The sequence below is a fragment of the Thamnophis sirtalis genome, unplaced genomic scaffold (assembly GCF_051295495.1).
Source record: "Thamnophis sirtalis isolate CommonGarterSnake01/CBP01778 unplaced genomic scaffold, rThaSir2_p1.2 scaffold_3, whole genome shotgun sequence".
Taxonomy (NCBI): Eukaryota; Metazoa; Chordata; class Lepidosauria; order Squamata; family Natricidae; genus Thamnophis; species Thamnophis sirtalis.
This window is the reverse complement of record NW_028261383.1, coordinates 42,446,808-42,464,221: the sequence shown is the minus strand read 5'-3', so window position 1 is coordinate 42,464,221 and position 17,414 is coordinate 42,446,808. Positions and strand designations below refer to the sequence as shown.

The 17,414-nt window shown below is 39.7% G+C and overlaps 2 protein-coding genes across 20 annotated transcripts in view; one reads left to right on the top strand and one right to left on the bottom strand.

The window, feature by feature from the left end:
- CEP15 (centrosomal protein 15) overlaps window positions 1–17,414 on the bottom strand; it is a 431,988-nt gene that overhangs the window by 98,073 nt on the left and 316,501 nt on the right. The gene's annotated exons all lie outside the window — the stretch shown is intronic.
- CADPS (calcium dependent secretion activator) overlaps window positions 1–17,414 on the top strand; it is a 434,367-nt gene that overhangs the window by 189,545 nt on the left and 227,408 nt on the right. For all 19 annotated transcript variants that reach the window (XM_087708812.1, XM_087708811.1, XM_087708807.1 and 16 more), the window contains exons 5-6: window positions 6,242–6,478; window positions 8,276–8,397. In XM_087708812.1, coding sequence (XP_087564938.1) covers window positions 6,242–6,478; window positions 8,276–8,397 — 359 coding nt within the window. The remainder of the gene's footprint in view (window positions 1–6,241; window positions 6,479–8,275; window positions 8,398–17,414) is intronic.

The window sequence follows — 17,414 nt, the reverse complement described above, 5'->3', positions numbered from 1 at the left end:
TCATATTTTTTACTTTTTTATTTTGTGGGTTTTTCTGCAGCTCCATCTCCATCTCCAGACTTTTGTACTCTGATTCCAACTTCTTTTGAATTTGTCTGCTCTGTCTATTCTTTTTCCCTAAGTATGTCATTGCAAGGCCTCTGATATATGCTTTGAAAGTGTCCTATACATTCTGTAATGATGTGTCTTCCTTTCTATTTTTCTGGAAGAAATATGTCAATTCTTTTTCCATATTTTCCATATTTTTGAATTTAAAGTCCATCTCCCTTTTATCCTCTGTCCCTTCCAAGTCATTGTTGTTGGATTATGATCTGCCCATGTGCTCATATCTATGTCTATCTTAGTTGTTTTGTGTGTCAGCTCTGTTGACAACCACATCATATCAACTCTTGACCATGATAAATGTCTATTTGAGTAGAATGTATATTGTCTTTCTTTCAGGTATCTATTCACCAAGCATCTTGCAAGTTTAATTCTTCCACCATTGTGAAAAATGTTTTGGGTAGAATTTTTTTTGGCTTCTTGTTCATCATTTTAGATTTATAGTCTATTTCATTATTTACGATTGCATTAAAGTCTCCTAGTATATATATATATCTTCATAGTCATATTCTGTTATTTTTTTGTGTAATTTCCCAAAAAATTCTTCTTGTTTGTCGTTTGGAGTGTATATTGCCACTAATAATATCTTTCTCATGTTCATCATTATTTCCACCATCAATATTCTCCCCTCCCCATCTTCAAAAATTTTATTTGATTGTATTGTCTTTCTAATATATAATGCTATTTGCTTTGGTCAGCCAGGGTCGTGTATAAATTACCAAGTTTTGCCTGATCCAAAACTTTTCTGTGTTGCTTTCTAATATGTACTTCCTGTAAGCATATAATGTCCAATTTCAATTTCTCTAATTTATTGAATGGTCTTCTTTTTGTTGGCAAATTTCATCTGTTTATATTAATGGAGATTACTTTTATTTCTTCCTCCATGTCACTGGTATATAGGTTTAGTTGATCTAATCGTTCTTAACTCCCTCTGTTCCTTTGTCTCTTTGGCCCTTGCTCCGTCTCTTAGTGCTTTCTCTTCCTGTTTTTTCTCCATCTCCCTTTGATCTTTCCCCTTAGCTTCCTGACATTTAGCTCCTTCCTCTTCTCTTACCAGTGTTCCTTCTTGTGTTGCTATATTTTGTTCATAAAATAATTCTGCTTTCTCTAGTGTATCTAATCTGTACCATTGTTTGTGCCAGTTTACCAAAATCCCTTCTGGAACAAGTCATCTAAAACTCACCCCTTCTTTAATCAGACTTTTAGTAAAAAAAATGGTATTCCTTTCTTATTTCTCTGAACTTCCTTGGAACTTGCTTCAATACTACTATTTCTCTAGATTTGTATTTTATTGTGGTACTTCTTGCTGCTTGCAATATTTCATTTTTAGCAGGTTTTTTTTTTACAAATCTTACATGTACCTCTCTGGGCAAGTTGTTTTTCATTGGATATCTTGTATATACTCTAAAAATCTCATCCATTCCACCTAGAATATATTCCTTACTCATTTCTGTAACCGCTGAGAGAATTTCTGCGATCTTCTCTGCTAAATTCTCTTCTTTCTCCTCTTCTATGTTCTGGAGTTTTAGATAGAATTCGGATCTTTCCATCTCCCACAATATGCTGGCTCCTTCCTGTTTTTTATAAAATGTTGTCAACCTATATAATCCATCTTCTCCACTTTTTTCTGTTATCTCTGCCTTTTCTTCCACCTTAGCAATAGCAATAGCAGTTAGACTTACATACCGCTTCATAGGGCTTTCAGCCCTCTCTAAGCGGTTTACAGAGTCAGCATATTGCCCCCACAATCTGGGTCCTCATTTCACCCACCTCGGAAGGATGGAAGGCTGAGTCAACCTTGAGCCGGTGAGATTTGAACCACTGAACTGCAGATAATAGTCAGCTGAAATGGCCTGCAGTACTGCACCCTAACCACTGTGCCACCTCGGCTCATACTCCTTCTGCAGTCTTTGTTCATTTTTCCCCATTATTTCCTTGACTTGTTTCAATTCATCTTCCACTTTGACAACTTTCTCTTCTAATCTGTTTGTGTGCTCCTTGATATCCACATATATGTCTTGATCTTGATATTTGGATCTGACATTGTTGTATTTAATTTGTAATCAAGTTTTGTAATCCAAAAAATAGGTTAGTAAATTAATTGTAGTCCTGGAGTCGCCCACACCGGCCCAAGCACCAGCCTCCAATAAACCAACCCCTGTTCTTGGGCCCTGTCTTCAGGTTCTTGCTACCTTAATCCAATCACTTTATAATGGCCACATGAAGTAACAAAAGGAAAAAAATTAGGAAACAAGGGGAAGAAAAATAAACACATAAAAAATTATTGGTCAAAAGGCACTCATCTCCCCCCACCAGGGGTGGGTTTCTCACCCCGTTCCAACCGGTTCGGTTGGAATGGGGCCGGCGGCGTCCTCGTGCACGCGTGCGGTGCACGCATGCATACTAGCGTCTGCGCGATGCTCCAGCTGCTCCTGGAGGATCGCGCAGGCACTGTATGTGTCCTGTGCATGTGTGGAAGTGCAGAACTCGTCAAAACCAGGTAAGGACCGCGGGCGGGCGGGCGCGCCCTTTGCCGTTCCCGGAAGTTACTTACTTCCAGGTTCGCTGACCAACCGGTTCGCAGGGACCGCCGCGAACCGGTTGAAACCCACCCCTGCCCCCCACCCAAAAAATGGTGGAGAGAAAAAAAATCACAAAATTAATTCCACAATGGTAATCCACACCTCATTGCAAGAGGTAAAAAAATAGATAAAAAGATAAAAGTTGGGGAGGTAAAAAAAAAAAAAAGACCCAAAGTAGCCAAATAAACAAAGAGGAAAAAAAGAGGAAACCAGTTGTCTGCGTTGTCCAAATTATCCCAATTTCTCCTCCCCCCTTAGGCAGAAGGGGGAGGCACACACTAACAGGACGGCAGTTTCAACAGCCCATTATAATGTAGCAAGGGAAGGCAAAGGAATGTTTACACAGCTGGTCTTATTCCTTTCTTCTAGAGGACTTTTACCAGTTCTTTATTATCCACAATGTTTTCAAAGTCAATTTTTCTTAGGCAGCTTTTACTGGGTACTGTTTGCTACTAGATAGCAATGCAGATAATTAATTCAACATTCTTTTAAGTTTCTGGCTTCAAAATCAAATCTAAGCAATTCTCAAAAGTCACCAAGATACCAAGAAAATCATAGCCATAGAGTGAAATTTAAAGACCAACGGCTTCCGATTTGCTTTCTAACATCCTTAAGCAATTCTCAAGATCTGTTACTTCCTTTCTTCTATCTAATGGCTTTGTCCATTCGCTGCTGACACAAGGGAATGAGAGCTTTGTAACGTCCGCTCCCCCCCCCCTTCTGCCACTTTCTCTTTAAAAAGTTTTAACCGGAGGTTTAAAAGTTAGTTTACAGGAATGTTGCACTTTCAAACACTCTTATTATCTCACCCAAACGCTGTCCACGTTGATTCCTGTGCTTTGTCTGGCCTTCCAGCTGCGATAGCTCAAGTTGGCTACCTTTCTTACTTTGGGTCCGAAGGCAAAAGCAGGCGTTTTAGGGTAGTTGCTGATTTCCCAATGACACCCGCATGCCCCCCCCCTCCCCTTCATTCCCTACAGGACAGCTATGGTGGGGTTACAGATCACCCGTCCCCTGAAACAGCAGGAATCTGACGGTTCTTCAGAGAGCCCTCTGGATAACATGTCCTGTTCCTGGAATTCAGGACACACAGACACTGATTCTATCCCTCTGTTAATGCAGCCTAGGACTCTGTTGCCTTTTTTGGCAGCTGCAATCAATGCATTATTTTTAGCAATAATAAGGTGCAATCCAAATAATGTACCAAAAGAAAGGCCTTTAAATTAAATTACTTCTTAATAAGAGTTCACATAGTCAAGCTTGGTATTGCTTGGACAAGAAGACCCCAACAGATTGTAAAATATATAAATTATATGATCCAATAAGTAGACACATTATGTCTAGCTGACAAAAGGCCAGAAGAATACTGATGGTAGCAAAAAACGTGGGTTTCTGTATATGTTGCTGCCATTTAATGGCCAATCAACCTGGATCTGGTACTGATTTACAATCTATAGTAAGAAACTTTGCACCTAAGAATAAATAAATGTTTTCTCCCATGAGCTTAAATTTTCTTGTCTTGCGCATTATGCAGGAGATCATGAATTTATAACAGTCATTAAAAGTGTTGCAGGCTTGGACTGTTCCTCATTTTCTAAATAACCTTTTAATGAGGAATCTGTTCCACAGCCTACTTGTCACAACTTAACTATTTCTCAAAGTGCCCCAGTGGAGACATTTGGGCTATGTACTGCCCATTCATTACAACAAAATTTTGCTTGGAGGAAGCATTTAATTTTCTGGCCCTGGGCACATTTCCATAAGTTAAAGACTGATCAGTGGAAAGAGGATTTTATGCCTCGCGTTGAAAACTAGGCAGGTTATAAAATGAGACGAGCAAAGTGCTATTGAGTGAGAAGTGAGTAGAATTCCTGGAGGGATTGATTTCAGTTAAAGATTCTTAAACTCTTGGGCTAAGAGATTGGCTTCAGACATAGACACTCAAAAGTCCCTTTTTAAAAAATGTAGGTACTGTATCTCTATTTGAGTAGACTCAAACTCCCTAAATAAATGTTCAATAAATCTAAATGTTCAATACATCTACAAAATCCTATGACCTCATCTGCAAATGTAACAAAAAGTATTGGTGGACTCTAACTTCAAAACATAGGTTTTGGGAGCCCAAAGCCACAAACAGGAGCTGGTGCTGAACTATTTTCCCACTAGTGTGTGTGCAGCCATCAGTACAGATCATTTATATGGAGAGCAATTCTGGGGTAAGATCCCTAATGTACAACTTGAAGTCCATCTTGCTACCAAAACATTCTATCCTCTGGTTCAGGATTGTGCACAGAATGTGATACAAAGTCAAGAGGGTAACCATGATTGTGAGGTTGACATTAGAGCACAGCACACATAAAAACACCAACGGGACTTTGAATACACCAACACAGCTGCCAACCACTTTGTGGATATTCCCGCTTTGGCTAAATGCTTAGAACCATCTTATAAAATTCTCTGTAGCATTCAAAGATCTTATGTTAAGAGCTTCCTTTAAGCAATGATTGAAAGAGCTGACTTTTGATTTATTGCATTTTAGGTTTAATGCTGTTTTGCCAAACTTCAGGGTAGTGATCAGATGGCCCAAGCAATTTTTGGATCCAAACGCATTAAGCACACCAGTGAATAAAGGGATTTTAAACTTTATGATTAACTCAAGGAAATAAATTTTATAAAGCATATATACCAAGCAAGATAATACTCATATCTCTTAATAGTGACAATTGAGGTACCCCAAGGGTGGCCAATTTCCACAATACCCAGCACTGAATTTCCCCACAACAACAGCCCCAAGTTTTTTTTAAAAAAAATCAAAAACTGGCACCATGACCTCATGGTTCAACTATGGTCAGACTTGGCCTTGATTGGATGGCATATGATTCTGGGAAGGGAATTGAGACTTTCACAGTACATGAAGCTTTCCTCCTTTTCCTTTATTCAGTGTGCAGAGATGGACAAATTTACAAAAGAAGTAAAAGAAAAGGAGGAAACAGAATATTATATGATATGGAATGAGTGATAAAAATGGCTAGAGAACAGTTGTAAAGCTTAAGGAAAGACTAAATGAAGAAGACACAGGAGTTAGAAATTAACAATGTATAGGTAGAGATGAACAAACACGTATAAATGGAAAGAAGGTTTGTAAATTAAGGACTGTATACAATAGTATCATGTGTATAGACAAAGAGAAACTGAAATAAGGGGGGGAGAAGTACATTTACAATGGATGTATACCAAGGAGGAAATGTTGTACAGAAGGAAATAGCAAATAATATTTTTTTATCTTGTTTTTAAAAAACTGTTCAATAAAATATTTTTTAAAAAGAATTAAAAAAAACAGGCAGGTCAGCTCAGAATGTGCTCTTAACGTATCTACACTTTTCTTAATATATAGGAGAAATCAGTCACTAAAAGCCTCAAAATAAACAATAATCTTCCGCCTTGCCACTATAAATGCCTATTGGAGAATTGAATTCAGTATATATAAATATATGTAATCTTGTCAATCATACACTCTTGGTTGTTGTTTTTTTTTTTTACTTTACTTTCCATCACAGGAGCGTAAATTTCCTAAATTTGTGTCCAAAGAAATGGAAAACATGTTCATTGAAGAGTTGAAGTCATCGGTCAATTTACTCATGGCAAACCTGGAAAGCATGCCAGTGTCCAAAGGGGGCTCCGAGTTTAAGTTACAAAAACTGAAACGCAGTCATAACACTTCCATCATTGACTTGGGAGAGGAGAACGAAAACCAGCTCTCCAAATCAGATGTTGTGCTATCTTTCTCCCTGGAGGTAACATCTAGTTTTCATCAACTATAAATAGAAGGGTGTTGTAAAATAACCGTTGTAAAATGAGGACAACATAAATGTCATTTTAAAGCTGCTCAGTGATCAATGTGTTGGCAAGCAGAACTTAAAAAGAGAATCGATAGATAGATAGATAGATAGATAGATAGATAGATAGATAGATAGATAGATAGATAGATAGACAGACAGACAGACAGACAGACAGACAGACAGACAGACAGACAGACAGACAGACATACATACATATATGTGTGTGTGTGTGTGTTATATTTGTGCTGATAAATAATATATATATTTCTAGCATTTAGGGTGTAAGGAATGTAGACAGCTACAGTAACTTATCCTGGGTCTGTCTGTAAACCTTAAACCAAGCCACCACCATGTTTAACCATTGCATGGATTTTTAATATGAAAAAATGGTAGATGGATAGCATGGTGTAGGGACATATGCAGTGCAGGGGTGAAATCCTCCTGGTTCGACCCGGTTCAGCCGAATCAGTAGAGGCGATTGTTCTTGGTTCTGTGAACTGGTAGTAAAAAAAAAAAAAGCTTCCAAGGATCGTGCAGCTCAGCTGTGAACTATCCTATCATTGAAAGCTTTTTTTCTACTTTTTAAAGCATTTTCCCTGCCAGTTTGAGTGAACCAGCAAGGGAAAAAAGCTTTAAAAAGCTTTTTAAAAAGCTTGCGACGATCACTCAGCTCACAGTTGGGCCGTGCAATCATCAGAAGTTTGTTTTTTTAGATTTTTAAAGCATTTTTTCCCTGCCGGTTCCCAGCAGGGGAAAAATGCTTTAAAAATCTTTAAAAAAATAGCTGAAAGTGGAAAAAATGTTGACCACGCCCACATAGTCACATGACCCCACCATCAAGCACTGATGCAGGGGTCAGAGACCTCGAGCAACTTACAAGAAAGGCAGGAAAGGCTTTTCACAGGCTGATAAGTTAGTTTCAAAAGTTCTTAATTGACAGGTTGTTTTCCACTGACTCATGGGTTTCAGGCAGGAGGGGTATTTTCTCCATGCTTTCGTAGAGATGCTGGAGGTTGAAGCTATGGTTTCAGGGGTAGCAAGCAGGTGCTATATTTGGGCTACCTGATGAAGAGCTGTAGTAGGGGAGGTCAGAGTCAAAGATAATGCTGAAGGTCAGCTCTTCTTGCATTTCAAGGAAAATGTTTGAATTGATTAAATATTTAATTAAATAAATTTAATATTTCAGTGGAAGAAGAAGCCTAACAGGCTCTTAAAGGGAGAGGGGTTAATGTGAGAGATTCTAATTTCAAACAACAATAACAAATCCCACAACTTTCCAATTTATCCCTATACTTTCCTATATGGTAGATTTTTAGATGCTTTCTTCAAAGCAATATAACTTGTGCTTCATTCTTGAATTGATTCCTGAATAAAGAACATTTCTTCTCTCTCTCTCTCTCTCTCTCTCTCTCTCTCTCTCTCTCTCTCTCTCTCTCTCTCTCTCTCTCTCTCTCTCTCTCTCTCTCTCCTCTCCCTCTCCCTCTCCCTCTCCCTCTCCCTCTCCCTCTCCCTCTCCCTCTCCCTCTCCCTCTCCCTCTCCCTCTCCCTCTCCCTCTCCCTCTCCCCCCTCTCTCTCTTCCCCCTCTCTTTCTCCCTCTCCTCTCTCCTTCCCTCCCTCTTTCCCTTTCCCTCCTCTCTCTCTCTTTCTCCATCTCCCTCTCTCTTTCTCCCTCTCCCTCTCTCCTTCCCTCCCTCTCTCCCTTCCACCTCCCTCTCCCTCTTTCCTTCCCTCCCTCCCTCTCTCTCCTTTAGGTTGTCATCATGGAAGTTCAGGGTCTCAAATCCTTAGCACCCAACCGGATTGTATATTGCACTATGGAAGTGGAAGGAGGAGAAAAACTACAGACTGACCAGGCTGAGGCATCCAAACCAACGTAAGTGTCCATCTTCGCCTCCATCACATTTCCTCCTTTATTTCAGATATATATATACCTGGCAATCTAAGGAGAAAGGCCCCTGGATGCCCACAAGGTAACTTGGATGATCACAGAAGATCTTGGATGATCATTATTGCTACCCTGGGGTGTCAGCTAGTGCTAGATCCAGACCTCCACTGGGCATATTTTATTTATTATTTATTAAGAAAATTTATATGGCTGCCCAATTCACTCACTAGAAGTTTGTTTGTGGCAATATGTTGGAATAAGTGAAGATTGGTATCCTTGGCTGGATTCATAACCTGGAGTAACTATAATGAAATGTATTTGGTTTCCCTTAGCTTATCAATTAACCAACCATCATAATATCTAACCCATTTAGATAAGCTCATTAATTACCTTTTATTTTAAAAACCATTAATCTTGGGGGAAACAAGGAAAAACTAGCATGTTACTTGCAGTTCTGACCGAAACAAATATGAAATCAGGATCACTGAACCGCTTTTTCAAGAGGTAACTGGACTTTCTGTTTTTCTTTGAAGATGTTTCATTTCTCTTCCAAGAAACTTCTTCAGCTCTGACTTCCATATAAATCTTTCCATTCCCCACCAGCCAGTCAGAGCTGAAGAAGCTCCTTGAATGAGAAGTGAAATGTCTTCAAAGAAAAAACAAGGAAGTCCATTTGCCTCTCGAAAAAGCACCTTTGGGAAAACCATGACCTGGATGACTGAGAATCTCCTTAGACACGATCACTGAACTCATTTTTTAAAAATACTTTTGTCTAAGGGGAAAGTGACTAAAGTGATATTTACACCATTTTGACTATCATGCTAAAAATATATCCTACACATTCTTAATTCGGAATGAACAAATCACAAACTGCCACCTTTTCATTCGGACAGTGAAAGGGGAGTGATTGAGTTCAGTTCACACATCATGCTAAGCCTAGTTTATTTAACTGATAGATTGCTGAATAAATCACAGTGGCTGATTCACAAAACACAATGAGCTATAAACCATGTTTATAAACCAGACTTGCTGGCCTCCTACAATTTATTAAGCCATAAAGCAGGATTTATAAAGTTCAGTGATTCAGAATACCACACCACACCCAAATGTGCTTATTGTATGGCTCAACAAAAATTGCACATTCATCTTAAGTGTGCTGTAACTATTTTGGTCTGGAAATGACTACTCCAAACTTCAATCAATTTTATTTATAGCCTAAAGACCAAAAACAAGATACAAATGCAATCTAAACTTTGATTATTAAACATAACAATTTAGCAAGTAAAATGTATAATGAATATTACATAATCTACTTAAAATCCCAATTTAATGATACATTACTAAAAACCTTGGTTTTATAACCATAGTTAAACATTTAAAAATAAAAACAAAGTATTGTATTGTGAATGTTATAAGAGTCCTCAGCAAGAAGTTATCCAGTCTATTTTAAAATCTAAACTAGGAAAAAATACATCTGAGCATATAAACATTTTACTTGCAGATGAAAATCCTAAGATTACAAGCAGAAACAGCTAGACTTTTTAACTGTGGCTATAAATAACTATTCTTATTCTGTTTAAATCTTTCAGCCAACCCAGCTTGCCATAAACACAATAAGTATTGTTTCTAGCCTAGTCATTTTCTTCTATTTCAGTGTCATATTTTGCTGCTCTTTACCCCCACACATTAACACAAAAGAGTAAAGAATAATTTTGGAGTCTTCAGATAAATCCCAGTTATAATTTATCCCAATTATACACACCAATAACCTGTTTAGACAAGAGTTAGTAGGGCAGCTCCTAGTGCATTCTGCCCCACTGAAATGTGAAAACATGTGAAATATAGGTTGACCATGAGCAGTGGTGGGTTTCGGATCCTGTTCCAACCGGTACAGTTGGAACGGGTCTGGTGGCGTCCTCATGGACATGTGCAGCGTGCACACACACGCACAATGCACACACACATGCACAGCCTGCGCATGCATCTTAGCACCTCCGTGAGCCTCTGCAATGCTCCAGCTGCTCTCCAGAGCATCGCGCAGGTGCTGTATGCACCATGCACATTCCCGGAAGCGCAAAAGCCTTAAAAGACAGGTAAGGAGCTTGGGTGGGTGGGTGGGCACGGAGAACCATACCGGAACGGTATCCGGTGCTCCGGGTAGGATCCAGTACGCCCGTCCCTGGGTGTACAGCCTGCAACCCACCACTGACCATGAGTCTCTATGCTTTTAAAGTCTGTTATGAGGAAAAAATAATTCAATAATTATAAGTCTCGTAACAGGAAAAGCTCAATGTTCTTGTACTGACATTCAGCTTGCCTGATATATTATTGTATAATATTCCTGATTTGGTTTTAAATGTAAAATTAAGTCAGCTGTATTCTTGGCAGCATTTTAGCTAATTGTTTGAATTGGAAATGTTCAAATATGCCAGTTTAATAGATTTTGTAATTGTATGTTGTGTAAAGACGTTTTGTTTTAACTGAATTCTACAAATCAAACCTGCGGAAGACTTTCAGATAAAATTGTCCTATGCTCCAGAATCAGCTAAATTTATCTGGTATTGTTATGAGAAATAGGAGGAAAGGGATTCAGTTGGATCACATTTTAAAGGGAACTTGCTAATTCAGTCTTCCATCTGAAATGAAAATTGATTATTCTTTAATATATGGACTCTTAAAAGTTCCGGCTATGTAGTCTTCCAATTAAAAATATATACAGAAAGTATATATCGGTGAAAAATAATAGACCTTAGATGATGGAATAGGAAATATGTGTACATTACAATAACGAATATACTGTACAATGGTATATACAAGGAGGTAAGAATATGATAATCCACATAGATTTTCATTGAATTTCATACAAATGAGCCAAACTTCCATTTATAAACATGAAAAATTGAGTGAAATCTAATTTGATCCATCCCTAATCTGGCATGCTCTGGTTACATTTTATTCATTAAATATTTGGGAGGTTCAAGAGGTTATAATTTTTGTGTGCATGTGTGATTTATTGCAAGTCTTGCTTTCTCAAATTCATCTTGTAGTGTGCAAAAGACACTGTGTGCCATCTAATTCAATCTAGGATTACCATACATCTGGGTCCCCCTCCCCCTGTCCATGTCTCCTCTGTTTAATCTTTAAGTGCTCCATCTGCCTGGGAATTCCAAGTATCATAAAACATATGGGATTCTGCAGAATGAAAAGGAATGAGAGTGGGGTCTCCTTCGTTCCTTAGAAGGTCTCTTTCTGAGCAACAGACAGGTTTAGGCAAATAGAGGCCAGGACAGTGATGGCTAACTTTTTTGTTGTCGCGTGCCGAAATGCAATGGATGGACAACACCTCCCTGTGCCCCGCCCCCCTGTGCATGCACACGTGACACCTCTGCCCCCCCAACACATGCGTGTGCATCTCTCACATGCATCCCGTACCCCATGCATGTGCAGCAGAGCCCCGAAAATCAGCTGGCTAGTGGGAGGCCCATGCACATGCATGGTGGAGCTGAGCTGGGGCAAAGGCTTGTGTACCTGCAGAGAAGGTTCTGCATGCCACCTGTGGCACGCTTGCCATAGGTTTGCCATCATGGGACTGGGAGCTCCAGTGGGAGTCTGGCACGGCATTTATATTTTCTGGAGAAAAAAATAGAGATTTCTTTTGAGATTGGAAGGAAAGTGTGTTTCTTTAGAGTTTTGTTTTGATACACAGCTAAATCCTGTTAGCTCCTGTGATTTGTTTGTTTGGATATACCGGAAGTCCTCGACTTACAGCCATTTGTTCAAAGTTACAATAACACTGAAAAAAGTTACTCAAAATCTGTCCTCACATTTTCAACCATGGCAGCATCCCTGTGGTCATGTAATTGTTCTGACTTAGGCTTCACCAAATCACGAAGCAGACTCCTTGTCCCCACAAAACTCCTTTTTATTAAGCTAATGTGAATTCCTCTCGTTCACATCCAGCAAAATCCCGGCAAACAGTCTTTCAAGGATGAATTTACAGTCACAGACCTTATCAGGCTTGGAGAACTGCCAGGTTGGTATTTTCCAAATGTAATGCTGTACAAGAAAATAGTTCTCTGAGAGTCAGGGACAAATCTTCACACTAATTAAGCGAACTAATTGTCTCCTGCAAACTCCACTCCCTTTCGCTCCTCTTTATTCCCTATGGGAGGGGCCATTCACTGTTCACCTGTGCCTTTACTCCTGAGTCAGCCCTTGTTTCTTAACTGTTCCCTTCTCCTGGCAGCTCTGCGCATGCACACATCAGGAACAGGCTCCAGCTGTTCTTCTGTCCCTTTAATCCCCAACTTCGAAGGCAGCTAATAACTATCAGATGGCCCGGGCCCAATCTCTGCCTTCTGGTGTAGAGTCCTGATCAGAGCCTTCCCCAGACTCTAGGACTGGCCCATCTTCCTCCCCAACCTCCTCACTGTCTGAGTCTGCCACCAGCTCTGCTGGCTGCAGGTGGGCCACAACAGTAATTAAGATTCTGGCACTTGGCAATTGGTGACAATGTTAGTGTCTTTGAGTCACATTTGTCAACTCACAAAGCATTCCAACCTACTCCCAAATTGCCCTATGCAGGGGGGCTGGGGGGGGATCGAGCCTCGCAGCTGCACCGAGCAATTTGCACCTTGGTCAAAACAATGCACATCCGAGCCAGCCAAAGTCAAGGCCATCTCCACAGAAACCAATAATGGCCAGAGGGAGTGACTTCTATGACCCATGAAATTGCTTCATTGAGGAATGTGACTGATGACACACTTTGAGGGGAGGGGGAAACAGGGTCAGAGGCAAGGCATGAACTGAGTGGGGTCAGAGCTGGCTGTCAGGGTTCCAAGTAATACCCACAACAAAAGTAGACTCCGAGACTTGAGTTTCCTCAAAGTTCCATTTTATTAGGGATATCATGTTGGCACCTCTGGGAAAACCCAAATTTGAAAGCTTCCAGATTCCCCCCTCCAAGTGAAAGTTCAAGGCCCTGCCCAGCACCCACATGTACATCACATGATCCAATCAGGCACCATCCCAACTGACACTGGCTTCACTAGGTCCGTGCCATGGCACTCCTGATAAACAACTGGATTTTTCTTGAAAACTGGCTTGAGGCTCCTGCTTTTATTAGGGTATTGGTCGGAACCCTGACAACATGATCTTTATTTGTGACCTTCCCAGGTGGCTTCTGATCAGCAAAATCAATGGAGGAAATTGGATTCAGTTAAGAACCATGTTATTCATTGAACAACCAGGATAATTCATTAAGCCATACTAAAAAAAAAAAAAGATCATAAAATTGGGTGTGACTCACTTAACAACCACCTTGCTTAGAATAGATGTTCTTTTCTCGATTGTAGTCATAAGTCAAGGACAACCTACAGTTCTTGATTTTGAGCTTAGGGGAAAAACTATTTCCACAGTGTCAAATACGGTTTCCACTTCAGGAGGCATTCTCTTTATTAGTGGGATTCCTTTTGGGGGTTTGTGCTTTAAAGCAAAAAAATCCAATTACAGTAGCTTTTGCTTATTATATGGATTTTTTTTTTTTTTGCTTCACTTTAGATTCTTTTCTCGGCTTCAGTTCCACAGGAACTATTCCTGCATATCACGTGAAAGGGAAAGAATATATGCCAGGAGAAAAGGAAAGGGAAGTAGCAATGAAAAAAAATAAGCAAATGTAATGCAGCATACGAAATAGATTCCTGCACCCTGCATTTAAAAGTGCTTTCCTTTAACTGTTTCAAATCATTTAATGGGGCAAGTCTTAATGAAATCCCTGTCTGTAGATCAAAAACCCTTCAAGCACTCTGAAATTAATATGCCTGTATAGGCAGTGGTGGGGTTCAAATAATTTAACAACCGGTTCTCTGCACTAATGATTTCCTCCAGCAACCACTTCACCAAACTGCTCAGAAAGTTAACAACCGGTTCTCCCGACGTGGTGCGAACCGGCTGAATCCCACCACTACATATAGGCTTTCATAGCCAAAGTCAATCAAGCAACAAAGGCCTTTCAGGCTGTATAACCTGGTCTGCATTTTCCTGGTGTCCTGATGTTTCACTGGCATTACGTCTGGTGTCTTTGGAGGCAGAGTGTACTACCTCATAATGTACTTTTTGGCACCTGAACAGGAACAGACTGTGCTTTTGTATTTGTACCTGGCAAGCCGTTTCTATAGAATTGGCCAGCAAGGCTGATAACAGATCTCTTTACCTGTACTTGGAATAAGTGAAAGGATTCACTCATCATCTCAAACCGTATAACCATGCTCTTGTGCTTTTCTTCTTCATACTAAATATGCATGATCCAAACAACTTCTTCTGTTTTGTCCTTCATTTCTAAACTCCATTTCTAAATCTCAGCCTTGCTTTCTTGCCCTGGAGATCAAAAAAAAAAAGGAGAACTGGTATTCCTTAGGTAGCTAATAGGGATAGCTGTCTGCTTCCAGTACATGATTAAATTGCTCCAAAATATCTGTGTTAGATAGCTGTTGATTTATTTTATTTATTTTTGTCAAGCATGTATAAGATAACAGATATAAGTATAGACATTATTATGAATACAGGATACGAATAAGTGGGAACAGTATGACATGGATGGTAGGCACATTGGTGTGCTTATGCACGCCCCTTACAGACCTCTTAGGAATGGGGTGAGGTCAACAGTAGACAGTCTAAGGTTAAAATTTTGGGGGTGTAACAACAGAGTCAGGTAGTGCATTCCAGGCATTGACCACTCTGTTGCTGAAGTCGTATTTTCTGCCATCGAGTTTGGAGCAGTTTACCTTAAGTTTGTATCTATTGTGTGCTCATGTATTGTTGCAGTTGAAGCTGAAGTAGTCGTTGACAGGTAGGACATTGTAGCAGATAATTTTGTGTACTACACTCAGGTCAGACCGAAGTCGGGGTAGTTCTAAGTTGTCTAAGCCCAAAATTTCAAGCCTGGTGGTATAAGTTATTCTGTTGTGAGCAGAGGAGTGGAGGACTCTTCTCGTGAAATATCTCTGGACTCGCTCCATTGTATTAATGTCTGATATGCAGTGAGGGTTCCAGACTGATGAGCTGTATTCGAGAATTGGTCTAGCAAAGGTTTTATATGCCCTAGTTTGCAATACAATATTACCGGAGAAGAAGCTTCGCAAGATTAGGTTAACAACTCTTAATGCCTTTTTGGCAATGCTGTTACAGTGAGCTCTACAGTGTTGTATGTTACTCTTTCTTGTCTTTCCTTTTGTATGTAAAAGGTTCCAAAGTCAAACATCGCAAGTCATCCTTTCAATTCCTGGCAGCCTTTGCTTGAAAAATTCCATTTAGATTTGCTTTGCTGCTCCGTTGCCAAACAACTGCTCCCCCTTTTCTGTAATTTTCTCCTTCCTCCTAATTTTCCACTAAAATGTCACTACATTAAGCTTGCTACATTTTACTCTGCCCCCTGGTGCCAGAGAGAAAAAGTTAGTATTATATTAGTAATATCTCCATCAATGTTGTTGACATTATAATTCATATTATTTTCTTTGGTGTACTTGGTTCTCCACTTCCAAAGACTCTGCATTTGCCCTCTTCTGTCCAAAAAATTGAGGAATATTCTCATGCTTTCTTTTGGCAGGCCAAGCAACTTTCCTCCAAGGCTTGATTTTATATTGTTGCTATCTTTCTTGTCCTCCCTTAATCCCAGTTCGATTTGTCTAGATCCCTCTTAAATTGCAAAATTCAGACACGGACCTCAGCAGAGTGATTTCTGAGTCGTTCAAAATGACACGAACATATTATGTTTTTAACCTGGAAAGCCAGATTCTATCATTCAATCAAAAATTGTATTAGCTTCCCCCCTTCTGTTTTTAAAGCTGTGTTGCCCTATTGATTCATATGAAAAATGTAGTCAAAATACTAAAAAGCAAAAAGAAAGCAGGCATAAAGTTTAACAGATCAGGAGAAGACTGACTTTGCGAAGAATGATTGATGTATCCTAGTCTTCAGGAGTAACAAAATTAATGACACTTATTTGGTTGTTTAATCTTATGGACTTCATTTGCATGTACTTATTTGCTCGGCTTGGCAATCTTTTCTCATTTAGGACTGATTAATATCAAGGGATCTTAGAAGCATTAAACATTTTCTTCTGAGATTCAGTTACATTGTCAATAGTATTTGGCAAATTATTCCGACACTTTCTGATTTTTAACGCTGAGTTAGGAACTTTCTTAACTGGATTGTAATAAGCAATCAATAGACTTGGAGTAAAGTAATCTGGTAAAGTATTTGGAAAGTGTTTGCTAAATTATAAATGCTTAATAATAATAATATAAATATAAATAAGTATAGATCAGTGACGTGCGGTGAGCTTTATGGCTGGTGAAGCAGCAATTTTTTTAGACTTGTGGCCTTCAACTCCCAGAATTCCACAGCCAGGCATGCTCAGTTCCAATTTAAAGCGACAGCATTTTTCCCTCTTGCAAAATAAGTTTTCCCATTCTTTTTCTTCTCACTACCCCTCCTTCCTCCCTCCCTCTCTCCCTCCCTCCCCCCTCTCTCAAACAGACACACGCACACAGAGAAGTTGGATCCCTCTCTCACTCACTCTCAAACAAACACAAACACAGAAGTTGGATTGGATATATTTTCTAATGGCTTGAAAGCAGTTCCTCTGCCATACCCCTCCCCCCTTCCCCTGCTGCCTCCAATCCGAGCCTTTGATTGCAGGTGAAGCCACGTTGCCTTTCAAACTTGTAATCAGTGAAGCTGGGCTTATATACTTTTATCCAGCTGTGTGTGTGTGTGTTTGAAAAGGCAACGTGGTTCTGCATGCAATCAAACTTTTTGAATTCCTCCCCCCTCCCCCCCCACACACCTTTTCCAGCTGTTTCAGGGAGGATTTCAATTCTGCTTTTGCCTGCACTCATGAAAAGAAAAAAAATGTAAAAAGAGAAAGGCCAGAGCTCTGAGTCAGACTGAGCTAGTTGCTCCCAGAGAACTCTAAAAAAGCTTCTAAAAAATGCCCTCTACAGGAG